Source organism: Balaenoptera musculus, chromosome 13, assembly GCF_009873245.2.
Source record: "Balaenoptera musculus isolate JJ_BM4_2016_0621 chromosome 13, mBalMus1.pri.v3, whole genome shotgun sequence".
NCBI classification, from domain to species: domain Eukaryota; kingdom Metazoa; phylum Chordata; class Mammalia; order Artiodactyla; family Balaenopteridae; genus Balaenoptera; species Balaenoptera musculus.
Window position 1 is genome coordinate 25,958,832 of NC_045797.1, and position 15,949 is coordinate 25,974,780.

The 15,949-nt window shown below is 47.8% G+C and overlaps 1 protein-coding gene across 1 annotated transcript; it reads right to left on the reverse strand.

Moving 5' to 3' along the window:
- Positions 1-962: 962 nt before the first annotated feature.
- On the reverse strand, positions 963-11,252 carry BOLA3 (bolA family member 3). Its single transcript, XM_036873686.1, has 4 exons — positions 11,108-11,252; positions 8,809-8,932; positions 6,629-6,717; positions 963-1,218 (listed from the first exon to the last, which is right to left on the reverse strand). The coding sequence occupies exons 1-4, from the start codon at positions 11,159-11,161 to the stop codon at positions 1,153-1,155; spliced, it is 333 nt and encodes a 110-aa protein (XP_036729581.1). The 5' UTR covers positions 11,162-11,252; the 3' UTR covers positions 963-1,152.
- Between the last annotated feature and the right edge of the window lie 4,697 nt (positions 11,253-15,949).

Here is a 15,949-nt window from a genome sequence, read left to right on the forward strand (position 1 = left end):
CTGACACCTCCCAGAACACTGGACATTGCTGCCACAGCTACCAAAATGGACACGCCACTGCCCCACTTCTCAGCGTCACTTGCTCCCAATGCAAAGTTCAAGGCAGATCCATCTGGCTGAGTCTAGATCATCTGCCTGTGCCTTGTTTGCCAAGGAGCTAGGAAAGCAAGCCTTTTCAGCTTCTGACACTGGAGGTGGGCTCAACCTCCCACCAACATGCAAAGGGTGGGGAATCTTCAAACGTGAAGAAGACCCTGATCCAGGCAGCCCACACTCCTCAGAGTTCACTCCAGGAAGTAAGAAACTTGAGGGTCCAAGATCATTCTTGTAAGAAGTTTGGAGGGAAAGGGAAACAGAGTGGTGAACTAAGGGAAGAGCAAAACCAAAGGGTCTTTTCTTTTCTTTTTGGTAAAATTAAGGGACCTGAGCAGTTTCACAGAGAAGAAACAAAGTTTCTTGACAAGACAAGGAAGCTGGCACCCCATTCTGCCTCTAGCATCAGGACAGAACTGTTCAAAGACAAGACCACTTTGAACAAAAGGACATGCTTCTGAAATAAAGGAACTAAAAGCATTACTCATGACTCTTCAAAAATTTCACATAGTCTTTCTTGGTCTGCTTATTAATTACATTATCCCCATATTAAGAATGTTGCCAGGACTTCCCTGGTGGCGCAGTGGATAAGACTCCTCGCTCCCAATGCAGGGGGCCCGGGTTCAATCCCTGGTTGGGGAACTAGATCCCACATGCATACCACAACTAAGAGTTCGCATGCCACAACTAAGGAGCCCTCAAGCTGCAACTAAGGAGCCCACGTGGTGCAACTAAGGAGCTGGTGAGCCGCAACTAAGGAGCCCCCCTGCTGCAACTAAGACCCAGCACAAATAAATAAATAAATATTAAAAAAAAAGAAGAAGAAGAATGTTGCCTAGCACAGAGCAGGATTAAATAAATATTTTTGTAATGAAAAAATTTGTAGTTGTCTGTTGCCTTTAATTAACATCTAAATAGATACCATATTCTTCTATAATTAAAATATGGAAATGTCCATGAACAAAATAGATAAATTTTTTGTCATATGCCTAGGAAAGAATGGTGGCAATAAGATACATCCAAGGTTTCAGCAGCAACATCTACGCAGCCAGGGCGTGGTCAGTGTTTGGGGACAGAGGTAAATATCCGCAATCCGTGCATACCTTTGATTTCTTCTTTTAGTGCCTAAGGAAGCAGAAGAGCATCATCATTGTTTTGTATTTGACACTGATTACAATAAGTCTCTATGGGAGTATTTTTATATAGCTCTATCTCTGTAGGAAACTTTGCACACACTTTCTTTAAACAATGTTTCCTTTTTTTTTTTAGAATCAGTATTTAAGCTGGCTCAAAAATCAAAAGGCATAAAAGGCATGCAGTAAAGTCTCCCTCCCACAACTGTCCCCCAGTTTCCACCTCCAAACCAAATAGAGAACTGTTGGTATTTTCATGTGCATCTTTGCAAGGATTTAAAAATGCATATTCAAACTAATATGAATATATATTCCATCCCAATACCTTTTTAAAACACAAACGATAGTATTTCAAACACATTGTTCTGCACTCTCTTTTTCCCTAACACTGGGGATCTTTCCATATCAGGCATAAAGCACACCCTCATTCTTTTTTGTATCAGCATAGCATTCCATTATATGTATCATAACTTTTTAGCCTGTCCCCTAATGAAGAACTTTCAGGCTGTTTTTTTGTGTTTCGCTATTTTGAGCAAAGAATAGCTGTTCTTTAAAACCACACTGGGAGTTCCCTGGTGGTCTAGTGGTTAGGATTCCACGCTTTCACTGCGGAGGCCTGGGTTCAATCCCTGGTTGGGGAACTGAGATTCCACAAGCTGAGCAGCACAGCCAAAATTTTAAAAAATTACTTGAATAAAAGAAAATATATAGCTTCATGTAAAAAAAAAATTTTTTTTAAATAAAAAGATAAAACCACACTAATCAGCACCAATTCCCCAATTTTACTCTAAATCAGAAAATAAAGTTGTAAATTATGAGATTTGCTTAAGGCTACAAATGATGTCAGGGCCCAAGTGTAAATGGGCAACCACAATCAAATAGATATTTAGCTCCTGAAGTACCAGGAGACAAACTACAGGACCTGAATGAGGCATGGGAGTCTAAGTCCTTTTATACTAGGCCCAAGACACCACAGTGGGGTAGACATTTTTTTCCAGTCTATCCAGCAATCTCCCTTCTCCCTTTCCACTTTAACTGTGTACTGCTGGTGGGACTACCAATTGACCTGTACTGAGGTAGCTATGTGCCCCTGGACCAGCCTGACTGGTCCAGGGGAGGCACATGACTCAAACTGGGCCAATCAGAGTCTTCCCTGGGATTTTTCAGTGTAGAGCCTTCTCTCTTGGTCACCACAGATATACCTTGTCTTATTGCACTTTGCTTTACTGTATTTTGCAGATATTGTGTTTTCTCACAAACTGAAGGTTTGTGGCATCCCTGTATTATCAGATGATGATTAGCATTTTTTAGCAAAGTATTTTTAAATTAAGATATGTAGATTTTTTTTTTTTTTAGACATAATGCTACTGCACACTTGCTAGATAAAATATAGTGTAAGCATAACTTTTATATACACTGGGAAACCAAAAAAATTCATGTGCTTGATTTATCATCATGGTCTGGAACCAAGCCTGCAATATCTCTGAGGTATGCCTGCATACTGGAATACTGTCGCTTGGAGGCAACTTGGAGTCCTGTTCCCCACCAAGGAGAGAAAGCCCATCTCCAGTAGGAGAAAATGAGGCCAACATACAGAAACTGGAAGCTCAGAAAAAGAGAATATGAAAGAACAAGCAGATGAACTTAAGACCCTGAATCTAGATAATTTCATTACATGGGCCAATTAATTACCTTTGTTTGCTAATGCTCGTTTTAACTTTGTCTCTGCCACTTACAACAAAGAGAATACTAACACATGCGGTCAAGTTTATTGAGTCAGAAGGATCCTTAGAGATAATCTAGTCCTATCTCCATCTTTGATAAAAAAAGAAAAAGAGTTTATCCCTTGTCCAAAGTCAGCAAGTGAGCAACAGCAAGTGAGATAGAACCTGAACCCAGGGAATCCTGACATCCTGGCCACCCCTGATGCCAGGAGCTGTGGTTGTGTTGGGAGCCAATGAGCTGCCCCACCATCTCCATATTCACAATAAGCCCCTCAGCTCTGCAGATAAGCAGAAATGCCCCTGGAAAAAAAAGCCTCATGTCACTGCTGCGAGAGGGAAACACAGTGCCCTGAGCCACATGCTCTCTGCTTTCTGCAGGCATGGAATGTTCCCTAGAGGCTGTCCCTGTGTCTCGGCCACAATTCTTAAAGCCTCTGTGGCTAAATGAGGGCCCAGTCACAGCTTCACATGAAAGACCCTGGACAGAGAAACCATCCAGGCTTTGATCCCTAAGCCCTGTGCACTTCCTCTTCCAGGGCCTTCTCCCCACTCTCTTGCAGCCCTCAGAGGGCTCCCCAACACAGGTCACAGGATCTTACAGCTACAGAGGGCCTTAGAGATCACTTGGGTCACTTTAAATAGGTCAAGAAACTGAGGCCCTAGTGGGGAAATGACTTGGCCAAAGTCCCCCAGTTTATAAGATGTAGAATAGGTAAACATTTTTCAGCACCCGCTATGGTGCTGGGGACACAAATGAAAAAGGCATGGGAAAATGATAAAAAAGGTAAGGAAAGTAACTCAAGCCCACAAGAAATGGATTCAGCACAGACAGCGATGGATGCTGCCAGACCACAAGCCAGCTCAGCGCTGCTACGGGTACTGGTAGGAAGAAGCATCTGCTACTGCACTGGCCGTTTGTGGAGGAGGTAGCCCAGGAGCGGGACAGCTGGAGGTGCAACAGGCAGAGAGGCACAGGGCACTGGGCCCAGGAGAGCAGGTGAGGAAAGGCTGGGAACCTGCTGCAATTCACCAGGAAAAGCCTGACTTTGAGTCAGGCCCACGGAGGGGAGACTGAGGCCGACCACACAGAGGATCGGAAATCCCAGATGAGGGTGGGACCGGGCTCCATGGGCAACCAGGGTGCCCACGGGAGGGTTCTGAGTAGGAGAACAAGGGCAGAGGCACCCTTTGGGGAGGATGATGGACAACAGACAGAAAAGAGGGCAGAGAAAGGGAGAGGGCAACTGCTATTTGCCAAACGCCTTCCCCATGCCAGCACAAGGCGGGCACGTGTGGCCAGCACCTCACGTGATCTTCACCAGCGAGGACTCTGAAGCTCCAGTCATACTGTAACGTGCGGAGCTGGGATGCACCAGCTCACCCGACACAGAAGGGAACACGGCGCTTGCTCTCCTCTGTGTGGCTGCTCCCCAGGGTGGGGACAGGATGGATGGGGAAGGAATCCTCATCATCCTGCCATCGCTGGGGCCTGGCCCAAAGCATATGGCAGTGACGCCCTCTGCCACTGCCTCCTGCATCACCCACCCCACGACAAGCAGTGCTTGGCCCAGCAAAGCGGCTGCTATGGTAACCCAGGCAGTAGCTGCTCCAGGTTAAAAGTACACCAATGCCAGGAGGTGAATTCTCTGAAATGGAAAGCCTTTCAGGCATTAAACATTTAATTTATCTGTAAATCAATAACAAAACCCAGGCCAGCTCTCCTTACTCTCTATAAACTCTCAACAAATACTGATTGAGCTGTTTTATGTACCAGGTCCTTTGTTAGGTGTTGGGGACACAGCAGTGAAGAAAACGACCTGGGTTGTATAAGTGAATCACTCTGCTGTACACCTAAAACTAATACAACATTGTTAATCAACTATGCTCCCATATAAAATGAAAATTACAAAAAAAAAAAAAAAGAAGAAAAGAAAAAGAAAAGACCTGGCCCTGGCCTGCATAGTCTGCTTCCAGGGCAACGACAGACAAGTGAGCAACGTTCTCCAGCAAGGACAGGGCCAGGGAAGGTACATGTTCAGTAAGGGCCCAAAGGAAACCTTGAGCCCAAGATGATGTAGGTGATATTCTCCCAAGCGGAGGAAATTGCTGCCCCCTGAACTTGGTGCAGGTTCCTCGCAGCATTTATAGGTAACAGTGATGATGATGGTGACAGCGGCTGACATTTATGAAGGACTTACCATGTGTCAGACACTGTTCTCAGTGCTTTACATGACTTTACCACTAATCCTCAAAAGAGCCCTTTGAGGCAAATCCTATTACTCTCCCTGTTACAGATTAGGAAACTGAGGCACAGGGAGGTTAAGTAATTTGCTCAAGGTCACAGAGCAGAAAGTAGCAGAGCCCAGATTTGAAATGTGGGCAGTCCAACTCCAGAACCTGTATCCTTGTAACCATGGCTTCAGGCCAGGGGATGTGCTGTACTTAACAGCACCCCCAGGAGCCCAGTTGCACTAGGTAGCCTGAGTAGTTTTGATAACAAAACCCAAAGTCCTACCAGTTGGGGATGATCTGGGCCAGCTGGGTCTTCCCTGCCTTGTCTTCTACCTTGGCTCCAACCCCTGGGATCACATGGGGCTAGAAGTGCTTCTGGAGGACAGAAGTGGTTGCTGTTTCACCCCAGACTGCCCAGTCAGACCAGCAGCATGCCTTAGGGCTGTACGTGCCCACATCCAGTGAAAGTGGACTCCACAAGGAACCCAAAGATGGATCCAACAAGGAACCGGACCACAAAGGGCTGGCAGGGCCAAGGCGTGGCAGCAGGGACCTAAGCATCCAGGACACAAGGCAGAAAAGCTGGAGTCAGACGGTGGAGGGCATTCATTCCCTGCCAGGCAGGTGGGAAAGCAGCATTTGAGCCTGGCAGAGGAGTGAGGGAGGGGCAGCTCAGGCAGGAGGTCTGATCTGGACAAAGGTCCAGATGCATGGAGAGACCAATGGGCAGGGCCCAGATGGAGGATCTGGGCCAAAAAGGGTGGGGAAAGGCCTGGAAGAGCAGTCTGGAACACCTGGACTTGACTTTCATGACCAAAGCTGTGCTTTACAAAAGTTAAACTAGTTCACAAAGTGCAACTTTCCAGAACGATGTCAAACACACTGGCTGAATGGGGTGAGCTTATAGACATAGGCCCAAGGGTCAAGGCTGGGATAAATTCCAAGTAAAATAAGCATAGAAAATGAATAAGTTGGGCCTTAGTCTGGTTTAATCTGGTGTTCCAGACCCCTGCTGTTGTCATTGGGTCTGGGGCAGCTGGAGCAATTTTCAATCAGGCCATCCCTCAGTTTACCCAATTTAGGACTACTTTAGTAGTCCTAAAAGAGGCTTAAAAAAATGTTCAAATCTACAAAAACATATTTTCGTACTCCTGTGTTTACAAATACTATTCAATATGCAACAATAACAGTACACAGTAAACATCAGTAGCACTATACAGGGAAATGCAAAATAACTATTGGGCGGCCTGTTTTCAATTTTGAATAAAATTCATATTTGCCTACAATCCGATCCCAGATAGTTTCAGTTTATGTTTTTCTCGGATCCTGAGTCCTGTTCACATGATTGTGGTATTGCATTATTCTTTCCTAGGACTGGTGGTACAATACCATCTCCACTTGCAGGCCCTTTCAGATGCGGAGACCAGTGGCAAAGCCTCTACTGACCTGATTTACCATCTGGTGCTGCTGGACAGTTCTCTTCTCCTTAAATTCTTCCGATTCGATTTGAATTTCATACATTGCCCCACAGCCTCCTGAAATAAATGTGATTTGAAAGTGTTTCAATTATTAAGTTACAGCAGCCACAGTTCCTTATGTCCTTGAAGTAAGTAACACACGATCCAAAGAAGGTCTGAACGTTATCATTCAGCAGAAAGTTGCTAAGATTGTTAGAAGATCATGGCTTACAATCTGACCACGTCCTCCTCCTGGCAGGCTGCCTCGATCCAAAACATGCTCTTCCTTTGGTAAGGCACTTGCACTGCCCAGAATTTTGCTTCTGGGGTAGGAAAGATAAGGCACAAAACATGCAAAGCCTAGGAAATGTAGGTTTTCCTACTATTTCCTTTTATTAAACCAGCAAATGCCATGGAAGAAGGTGGGAGGGACTGAATTTCAGGGCTCCATCTCCCAAAGAACTAGCAATTGGTATTTTTAAAAATGCAAAAACACACTAAAATCTGATTCAAAAACCATGTGCAATACTATCCAAAATAAAAGGAACAAGGAAGCATGAGAGACAGGGACACAGCATTACAATAAACAGTGAAAACATGCTGGTCATGGAGCTGGGCTCTCCAGCACCCCTGCTCTACAAGCAGCATTAAGGGTTTCCCCCTGGGGTGCGGCAGGGAGGGGGTGGCTATCCGGGGATGCTCTCAAGGCAGAGCTTGTGTGGACCCATCCACCCCCAGCCTGAGCTTTGTCTCCACATGGCTGGAGAGCTAGTGTTGATGACTGATGATAATAAAACGTGCTGCTCTAGCATGAAACAATGCGGCAAGAAAGAACTCAGTAGGCTTTGTTAAGCTTTTCTCATGTGTTCTGGGAGCCTAAGCTTTGGCTAAACCAAGGTTCCTAGCCTTGATCCCCTTTCTGCACTCAACCCAGGGCTGGGCAGAGTGAGACTGGAGGTCAAGTTCCAGCTCTCCCTTAACTGGGCCTGAGGCAGGTACAGGACTGGTGACATCAAGACCTCAGCAATGGGACTTCCCTGGTGGCACAGTGGTTAAGAATCTGCCTGCCAATGCAGGGGACACGGGTTCGAGCCCTGGTCCGGGAAGGTCCCACATGCCGCAGAGCAACTAAGCCCGTGCTCCACAACTACTGAGCCTGCGCTCTAGAGCCCGTGAGCCACAACTACTGAAGCCCACACACCTAGAGCCTGTGCTCTGCAACAGGAGAAGCCACTGCAATGAGAAGCCCGCCCACCGCAACGAAGAGTAGCCTGCGCTCGCGCAACTAGAGAAAGCCCGCGCGCAGCAATGAAGACCCAACACGGCCAAAAATAAATAAATTTAAAAAAAAAAAAAAAGACCTCAGCATTGCCCTGGGACCCCTGCAGAGGGCTCACCCAACCTACCATTCCAACAGATCTTTAGATTGGTTAATTTCCTATAGTGCCCAGAATAAAACTACTTTCTAAACTTTCTCCCTATCCTTGTAAATGTTACATTCCCAGAGAAGCCAGTGAGCCCTCGAGCAATGCAGAGTGACAAAGACTGTGTCTGGGTGTGGGAGATGCCACCCCTGGCCAGCTCTTCCACATGTGTGTCTAGATAAAGGCCTTATCTTCCCCGTCTGGTGTGGGCAGAAGCTGATATTCCAGCCTGCTCCTAACTCACAGTCAGCATGAACTTCGAGGTGCCAGCGGCCATCTGAGAAAGGCAGGGCCTGGCTGGGGCTGGTCATTGGGCTCAGGACAGAGTTTGCCCTGGGTCCTGGCTCTGCCGCCTATTCCCTGTGAAGGGCTAGGCAGGTTCTTAGGCCTCTCTGGGCTCGTCTTCCAGCTCTGGCATTCTAGGATGTCAGAAGAATGTGGGGAAATTAAAGTCTGGCTCATCTCAAAGTCAAATTAAAGGCTGTGGACCTGAGCCCCAGGGTGACTGAACAGGATCTAATCTGAGCTGGGCCAAGCTGGCAACCACAAGTCCTTGCAGTTCCCCGCCAATGTTTCTGCATCCCCACCTCCACCCTTCCAGCGGGAGAGGCCAAGGTCTATGTGTCCAAAAGCCACATGTATTGAGAAGTCACTGATGGCGAGTTCCATCCAAGCCCCCTGCCCTCTACCCCTCCAGTGGGTAAAATCTTACCAAACTCTGTGGGAAAGATGAGAAAAACTTTACCTGAAATGTCAGTGACTTTGATAGCTGTAGCTTGAGGAAACTTTTCTTTGAGAATTTGGGTCACTTTGAGCTCCCCCTCAGTCTGCGAGGCAAACATACGCTGGGCACAGTGGAGAAGAGGAAGCTGCCACAGAACAGAGGAGAGTCACTGTGCAGGCCCCCCCTGCCCTCCCCTGCAAGGCTGGGCCCCGGGCTAAGTCAGGGGGACTGCATGGTGTCCAATGTCCATTTAAGCTCTCCAGGATGCAGAATAAACTTTTTTTGAGGGGGGAGTGGAGTTGTGAATAACTCACTTTGACTCTAGAGATAACAAGGCCCCCAACTTAATTCAACAAATGTTTAACTCCTCATGCTAGTGAGACACTATCATGATGACGGTTTAATAAGTGAGGCGCCTGAAGCACTAAGTAATATGCCAAGGTTGGATCCCTTAATAAGATGCAGAGTCAGGAGAGGCCAGGCAGCCTGGCTCAGGCGTGCCCTGCTTAGGCCAGCACGCCAATGACCATGTACTGATGGGGCCAAATGCCACCCACCCGTTAGGCCTGATTAACATTCTACATTCTCTCCAGTGGGATGTAACCCTGTGACCTACTGCTCAATAAGCCAGCTACCCTTTGCAATTCTTACTGGGAGAAGAAACAGAATTCTATTAAAGGACCTGAAGTCAGAACATTTTTAGATTATTTACCATTGGCAGTAACACTCCCCCCTCCCCCAGTGGCTACCCTAAGGACCCAGTGCTTCTGATGGGAATGTGTCTCAACCCTTACGGATGAAAGAGCACAAAACCATGTCGGCAGCCCCTTGGCTGCGTTGAGCACATGCTAAAAGGGGAGACTGAAAATAGAGCATGGCAGGCCTTCAATGTCAGGCTAAAGATTTTGGACTTTGTTAGACAGGCTTCCTGGTGCCAAAGTAACAGTGCCTTTTGAAGCAAGTCAGGAAAGATTCCCAGATAACAGTATCATTACAAAGGGAGTAGTACCAAGCATCCCTAACTGGAGGAGGAAGGCGGGTGGAACGCTGTTCATCAAGTGCTGGTGCTGACGGTTACATCCCTTCACCTCCTCAGTCCTGCCCATCCTCAGGCCTTTTCTGACGGCCCAGAGCAGGGTCCTGGGTTATAGAACCTCAGAGCTCCTTCCTTAAAATGCCCTGTGCACTGACTCTTTCACCAACTGGTCTTAGAGGCCAAGACTGAGTCTGTCTTGTTACTGCAGTCTTCCAGAGCTGACCCAGGGCAGACCCTCAGGAGGACTTGGGTTATGGATGAATGAGTGAATGAATGAATGAGCAGGGGAAGAACCACACGATTCAGGGCATATGTACTGGGCACCTGCAAAGAAGTCCTGATTCTAGCAGGCAACTGAAATGCAGGTCAGGAGAAAGATCTGGAGGGAGGCTGTGTGAGTGATGTACAGAGGGACAGAATCTTAAGTTGTGGGCCTGGGTAAGACTGGGGGGCGGGGGGGAATGGGACCTCCTCTGAAGACAGTGCCCTGGGGGGCAAAGGCAGAGGGTAGCCAGGTGGCAGGCAGAAGCGGCAATCACTAAGGAGTGAGGGTGGTTAGCACTGCTGACTCCTTGGGAGAAGCCTTTTCCTCATCTCAGCTGATCTGCAGGCAGCGAGCGCCTTTAAACCAGTAATCTACTGACAAAATCCCCGGAAAGCCGACTGTCCACTCTGAAAGTCACCAGCAGAAGTGCCCTTCATGCTTGGGGGAGGCAGGTCCAAGAGAAGGAGGAATGTGAGAGGAAAGCGAAAGAAGTGAAGTGAGGAAAGAATGAATCAGAAAGGGGGGAGAGAAAATTAGCAGGGCGCGTGGTGAGTGCCCTCTGCTGGCTTCCTACCCCGGGAGTATGGGATTTGGGGAGGGTCAAGGTCACAGAAGCCAGGCGGACTTTCCGGAGCTCTGACCCAGCCAACAGTCCCCGGCACGCACGCCGCGACTCCGGGTTATGAGTCCCATGTCTTCGGCTCAGTAAATCAACATTGCTTTTCCCGTGCCCGCTGTATTATGACTGTTTATGTATCTATTCCCCTCGGCCTCAACCCCCACCCCGTTCGGGAGCTTCCCCAGCACGCGCCAGGCCTGACACTTCTCCCAGTGCCCGTAGTCGGGCCCACTAAATGAACGAACCAACCAGTGAGTGAAGGAGAGAAATGAAGGGCAGGTCCTGGGCCCGGCGCGCCGCCCTCTGTGGACCAGTTCCCCAGCCGCGGCCGCGGCCGACCCCGTGGTCCCAGCGCAGCTCCCGCCCAGGGGAGAGCAGCCCGGTCCCCGCCCGCGCTCACCCGGCGGGTCCCGCGGAGCAGAGACGCTGCCGCGGCCGGGCTCCACGCCGCCATGCCCGGCCGACGCGGCCCGCCGTCTGAGGTCGCCTTGTCGCCCAAAAGACGCGGAGCCTGGGACCAGAGCCGCCGCCGCCACGGGCTAGGTCGCCCCCTGCCGTCCGGAGGCCGCGAGCCGCCCCCGCACGCCCGGGGCCGCGCCGCCCCGCCCACGCCCAGGGCCCCGCCCTCTGCCCTGGCTCTCGCCCCGCTTCTCCTGCCTCCCAAGCCTCGCCCCCAGCGGGTCCTTCCTCCTCTGCCTAGAAGCCGGTGCTAGGTGCTCGGTCCTGCAGGACTTTCCCTCGTCCCAAGGACCCTGGTGCCCTAGGTGGAACGCCTCCATTCCAACTCCCCACCCGAAAACTTGCTGCTAAACTGAGGAGCTTGGGTTTCTCCCTCCAGGAGGGAACCAGGAGAGGATTTTAAGCAGGGGAGTCGTTTTCAGATTCGCGTTTTAGAAAGATCACTCGCTCCTGCAAGGAGCGGGGACAGAAGGAGGCTGAAATTGGAGACGAGGACAGAAGTCCCAAGGCTATTGCAATGGTCCAAGTGAGACTTGAGGCCTGAACTAGAGCAGCAGCAGCAGCAGCAGGGATGGGAGGAGTGGACTGAGACACCTGGGAGGTGGATGGACTGCAGTGACCGGATTGGCGGATGAGGGGATGAAGGCGGCAGGGAGGACTCTCAGGGTTCTGGCTTGGACAATGAAATGAGTAGAGGAGAACTAGGTTTGGGGTGAAGGGGGTCGACTAACTCAGTTTTGGATCTGTCTGAGTCTAAGGTGCCTGCAGGACACGGCCCAGCAGAGATGCTGCTGGAGACACAGACCTTGGATTCTTCACAATGCAGTGGAAACTGACACCATCAGGGACCGGTATTGATAGGGACTGAGTAAAGGGACAAAGTAGGTGATTAAATAGTTAATCCCACTGAGGAATCATAAGTAAAGAAAAAAGTATAGAAGACCCCTGTAAGTTAACGATCACCCAAGAAAGTAGGTTTGCTTAATCACAAAACCAAGCAGGCTTGCCTAGCAACAAAACCACGCAACAGAAGCATGAGACATGCCCCAAAACAATAAAACAATGGTGTAATGAGACCCACATCCTACCCAGTAAGTTCAGGAAGTTGATGATGCCTAAGACATACTTCTCTGCATGCACTGAAAACAGTAATATAAGGAAAAGGTGACATTATACTGAAACCTGAGATGATTTATCACATTTTAGTATATGTTACTGCCTTTTTGCTCATTTCCATTGTGCCACAGCAGTCCCAGTTTGACCATGTAGGGACAAGAAAACTCCCCCACCTGACATGGAGGATGAACTGATGATGGAAGCTTGACATCTACTGAAGAATGAGGAAGGTGGTGGTCTTCTCCCCCTCCCCACTTCTCCTTTGATCATAGAGCTGTAGCCCACTAAGCTCTCGGGGCAGCACCCTCTTGCCGGCTGCTTGTAAACCTCACAAGCATCCTATTCTAATAAATCACTTATCTATCACTTTGCCTCTTGCTGCATTCTTTCTGCTCTGAGCCATAAAGAACCAGAGCTCCTTGGAGCCCCGAGACACATTTCTGCGGTTTCAGTATGATTATCAGCAAATCTGCCCCACTGCTGGAATACTTCAGATAGATATCACAAGCCAAAATTCAGCCAAGCCCTTTTTCTCGTAGGATATTTGCAGCATGTGGTCTGGTATACACTGAAGGATGTACCAGGTCTTTTTCGTATTGCATTCTGGCTTATACAATCAACATGTTCAGTGTTGCACTTGGATGGGTTGGGCAAGCAGATAGGGTAGGAGGTCCCCGGAGAAAGAGAATCAGGCATGACTTTCTTGACATGAGCCATTTCTGGCCTAAGTCATTTTGTGATCTAAGCCTGGCCACAACGCTTGCCCTTGAACAGGTCTCAGTAATTAATGATCTTAAGGAAATAAAAGAATGCAGGAACAAACGACTGTAACCCGGCAAGAGAAGTAACAATAGCAAAGATAATAAATCACTTATAAAGACTCCCAGTTCTGTTTCAACGGTAAAGATTAGCCTGGCGCACACTCTTGAGTTGTTTTGCAGAATTCGAACACCATCCCCACCCACCTTGAGAGCTCAGCCACCAGATCAACTGGAAGCTAAGAAATGATGTTGATCTTCCCTGACCCTCATGACTTCAACTAAAACTTTGACTCTGTCAACCTGTGCCCCAATTCTAGACTGAATTCTCTGCTCAAGCCCCTTCATGAATATGCATGTACCCTTAGCTTAAAACTTCTCCAGTTTTGCCCTTGGGGAGATACTGCTTTGGGAAAGATCCCCAGTGTTATTACTTGCTGCAATAAATCCTTCCTTCTCCTCCTCTTTGACTTGGTTGTGTCATTTGGCTTGACACCCACCAAGAGGCAAACCCAGTTGTGGGTAACAGTTGGACGTGAGACAGGAGACATTTACAGACAGCCTTCTGTTTACACTTCCAGATAGAAGTAACAGCAGGAACAGGGTAAATAGCTGGACTTTGCCTCCAGTGGACACTTTAAGATAACAGTAATGGCAGGGGCAGAGAGGAGCTGAGCCCTGCCCACATAAGAGACAGAGACCACATATTTCTCATTCTCGAGGTCAAGGAGACCTTCCCGACTACACATTGTAGATGATGTCAACCTACCCATAGGCCTCTTCACTAGAAGCCATCTTGGCTAAGAGATGCACGCACACAGGGAGGACCCTGAGATAAACCAAATACGGACTCAGAGCCAGGCAATGCTAGATGATTGGCCAGAGGAAACCCGGAAGAAATGCCCCATATTAAGTGATTCAAACTATCACGAGGGCATGACTCTGAGTCCACCTGTGTGTGTCTATTCACACATACTCTTTTTCCTCCTAATAAACACTTTATTTGCTTCACTACTTTCCATCTCCTTGTGGAAATTCATTTCTAAAAACCGACAGGCCAGGGCCTTGTCACTGGCCACTGTCTCTGGTGGTCTAGTGGCTAGGATTCAGCACTCTCACTGCCGTGGCCTGACTTCAATCTCTGGCCAGGGAACCGAAATCTTGCTGCAAGCCGCTGCAGGCCAAGGCCACCAGATATCAGACGGACCTACAGTTGTTGTTGAAAGTGATCAGTTAAAAGTATGCTCATTCATTCTAGTATGAATGACTAGAGGAGTTGAATGACTCCTATTATTAAAAAGAAAACCACAGGCACCAAATGGGGTCACTTATGCTAGGCCACACCACCAAACTGGGGCTTAATACCTAACCTAATTAATTAAAGCTTTAGTATCCTCCTCTTACCCTCAGTTTTCCACACTGCTGTCAGAGCCATCTGAAACGAAAACTTGTCCATTTATTTGCTTACTTAAAATCCTTCAGTCATCACCTACAGGTAAAAATCCAAGTGCTTTCATACGATTTAACCCCTACCTACCTGCCCAACTGAAATATACCCTTCACTAATACTGGACTGCTTATACCTCCCTATGCAAACCATGCAACAATTCTGGTTATTTGGTAACTACCCATCTTTTGAGTCAGTCCAAGCCTTGTCTTCTCCAGGGAGCCACCTCTGACTGCCCCACAGTAAACTAAGGGCCCATAACTTCTGCATAACTTTTACTACACAAAATAACCCTTTAGAACTATCAATTTATGTATGTGTCTGTTTTTCGCACTGGTCCATAAACTCCATGACAGGATCTTGCTTTAGTAACCTATGTCAAAGGCCCAGCATGGCATGGGACAAAAAGGGTATGCACTGACTGACAGTGGTTTAACAATTCTAGCTCCACAGTAAGAATCTGAACCTTTTTAGAAAAGGATTTTCAGAACAATCTCACCATCTTGGACTTCCAAATTAGTTCCAACATAACAGTTCACATAATTTTTTATAATAGAAGCAAATCAAAGGCCAGTTTTAGGACTTGGATGAAAAATGCAAAAGAAGAGTATTGGTGGCATAAAAAATAGAGTGAGGGACTTCCCTGATGGTGCAATGGCCAATGCAGGGGACACGGGTTTGAGCCCTGGTACAGGAAGATCCCACATGCCGTGGAGCAACTAAGCCCGTGCGCCACAACTACTGAGCCTATGTGCCATAACTACTGAAACCCGCATGCCTAGAGCCCATGCTCCGCCACAAGAGAAGCCACTGCAATTAGAAGCCCACACACTGCAATGAAGAGTAGCCCCTGCTCACCACAACTAAAGCCCGCGTGCAGCAACGAAGACCCAACGCAGCCAAGAATAAATAAATTTATTTTTTTAAAAAAGGCCAGTTTTACTTTATGATTAGAAGCATAATGCCTTTGGTCTCCAGAAATGGGTCTCTCCCTTCTGCATTTACTCTTTTTGCCTGAACTTGAGATTCTCTCCTCTTCACTTGTATCAGTCCATGATCACTCCCAGCTTTCATACTTATATCTGAGCTAACTGCAGAAAATTCCTTAAGTAGGATCTATCTGGATACATCTTTTTTTTTTTTTTTACCTCATTGGGATGATTTTTTAATTGCAGTCATTTTATTTTACAGAGTCTCCTAGCACTCTTGAGTACACAGAACTTTTACAAATGCAAGCCAGAGAAAGAGACACACCTCACTATGTATTCAAAGTCTGAGCTTTTGTGACATAGCCTAAAAAACACTGAAAAATTCCTAACATACCTCTCAACTGTCACCCCTTCAACAGGTTGCTGTAGGATTAAATGAGATAAACCTGCTAAAAGTCTCCCCTAAAACAGGTAGGTTCCTCTAAGGAAGTGATATTTAAAATGCTGGTCAGCCACAAGATAAGGAGTTTGGC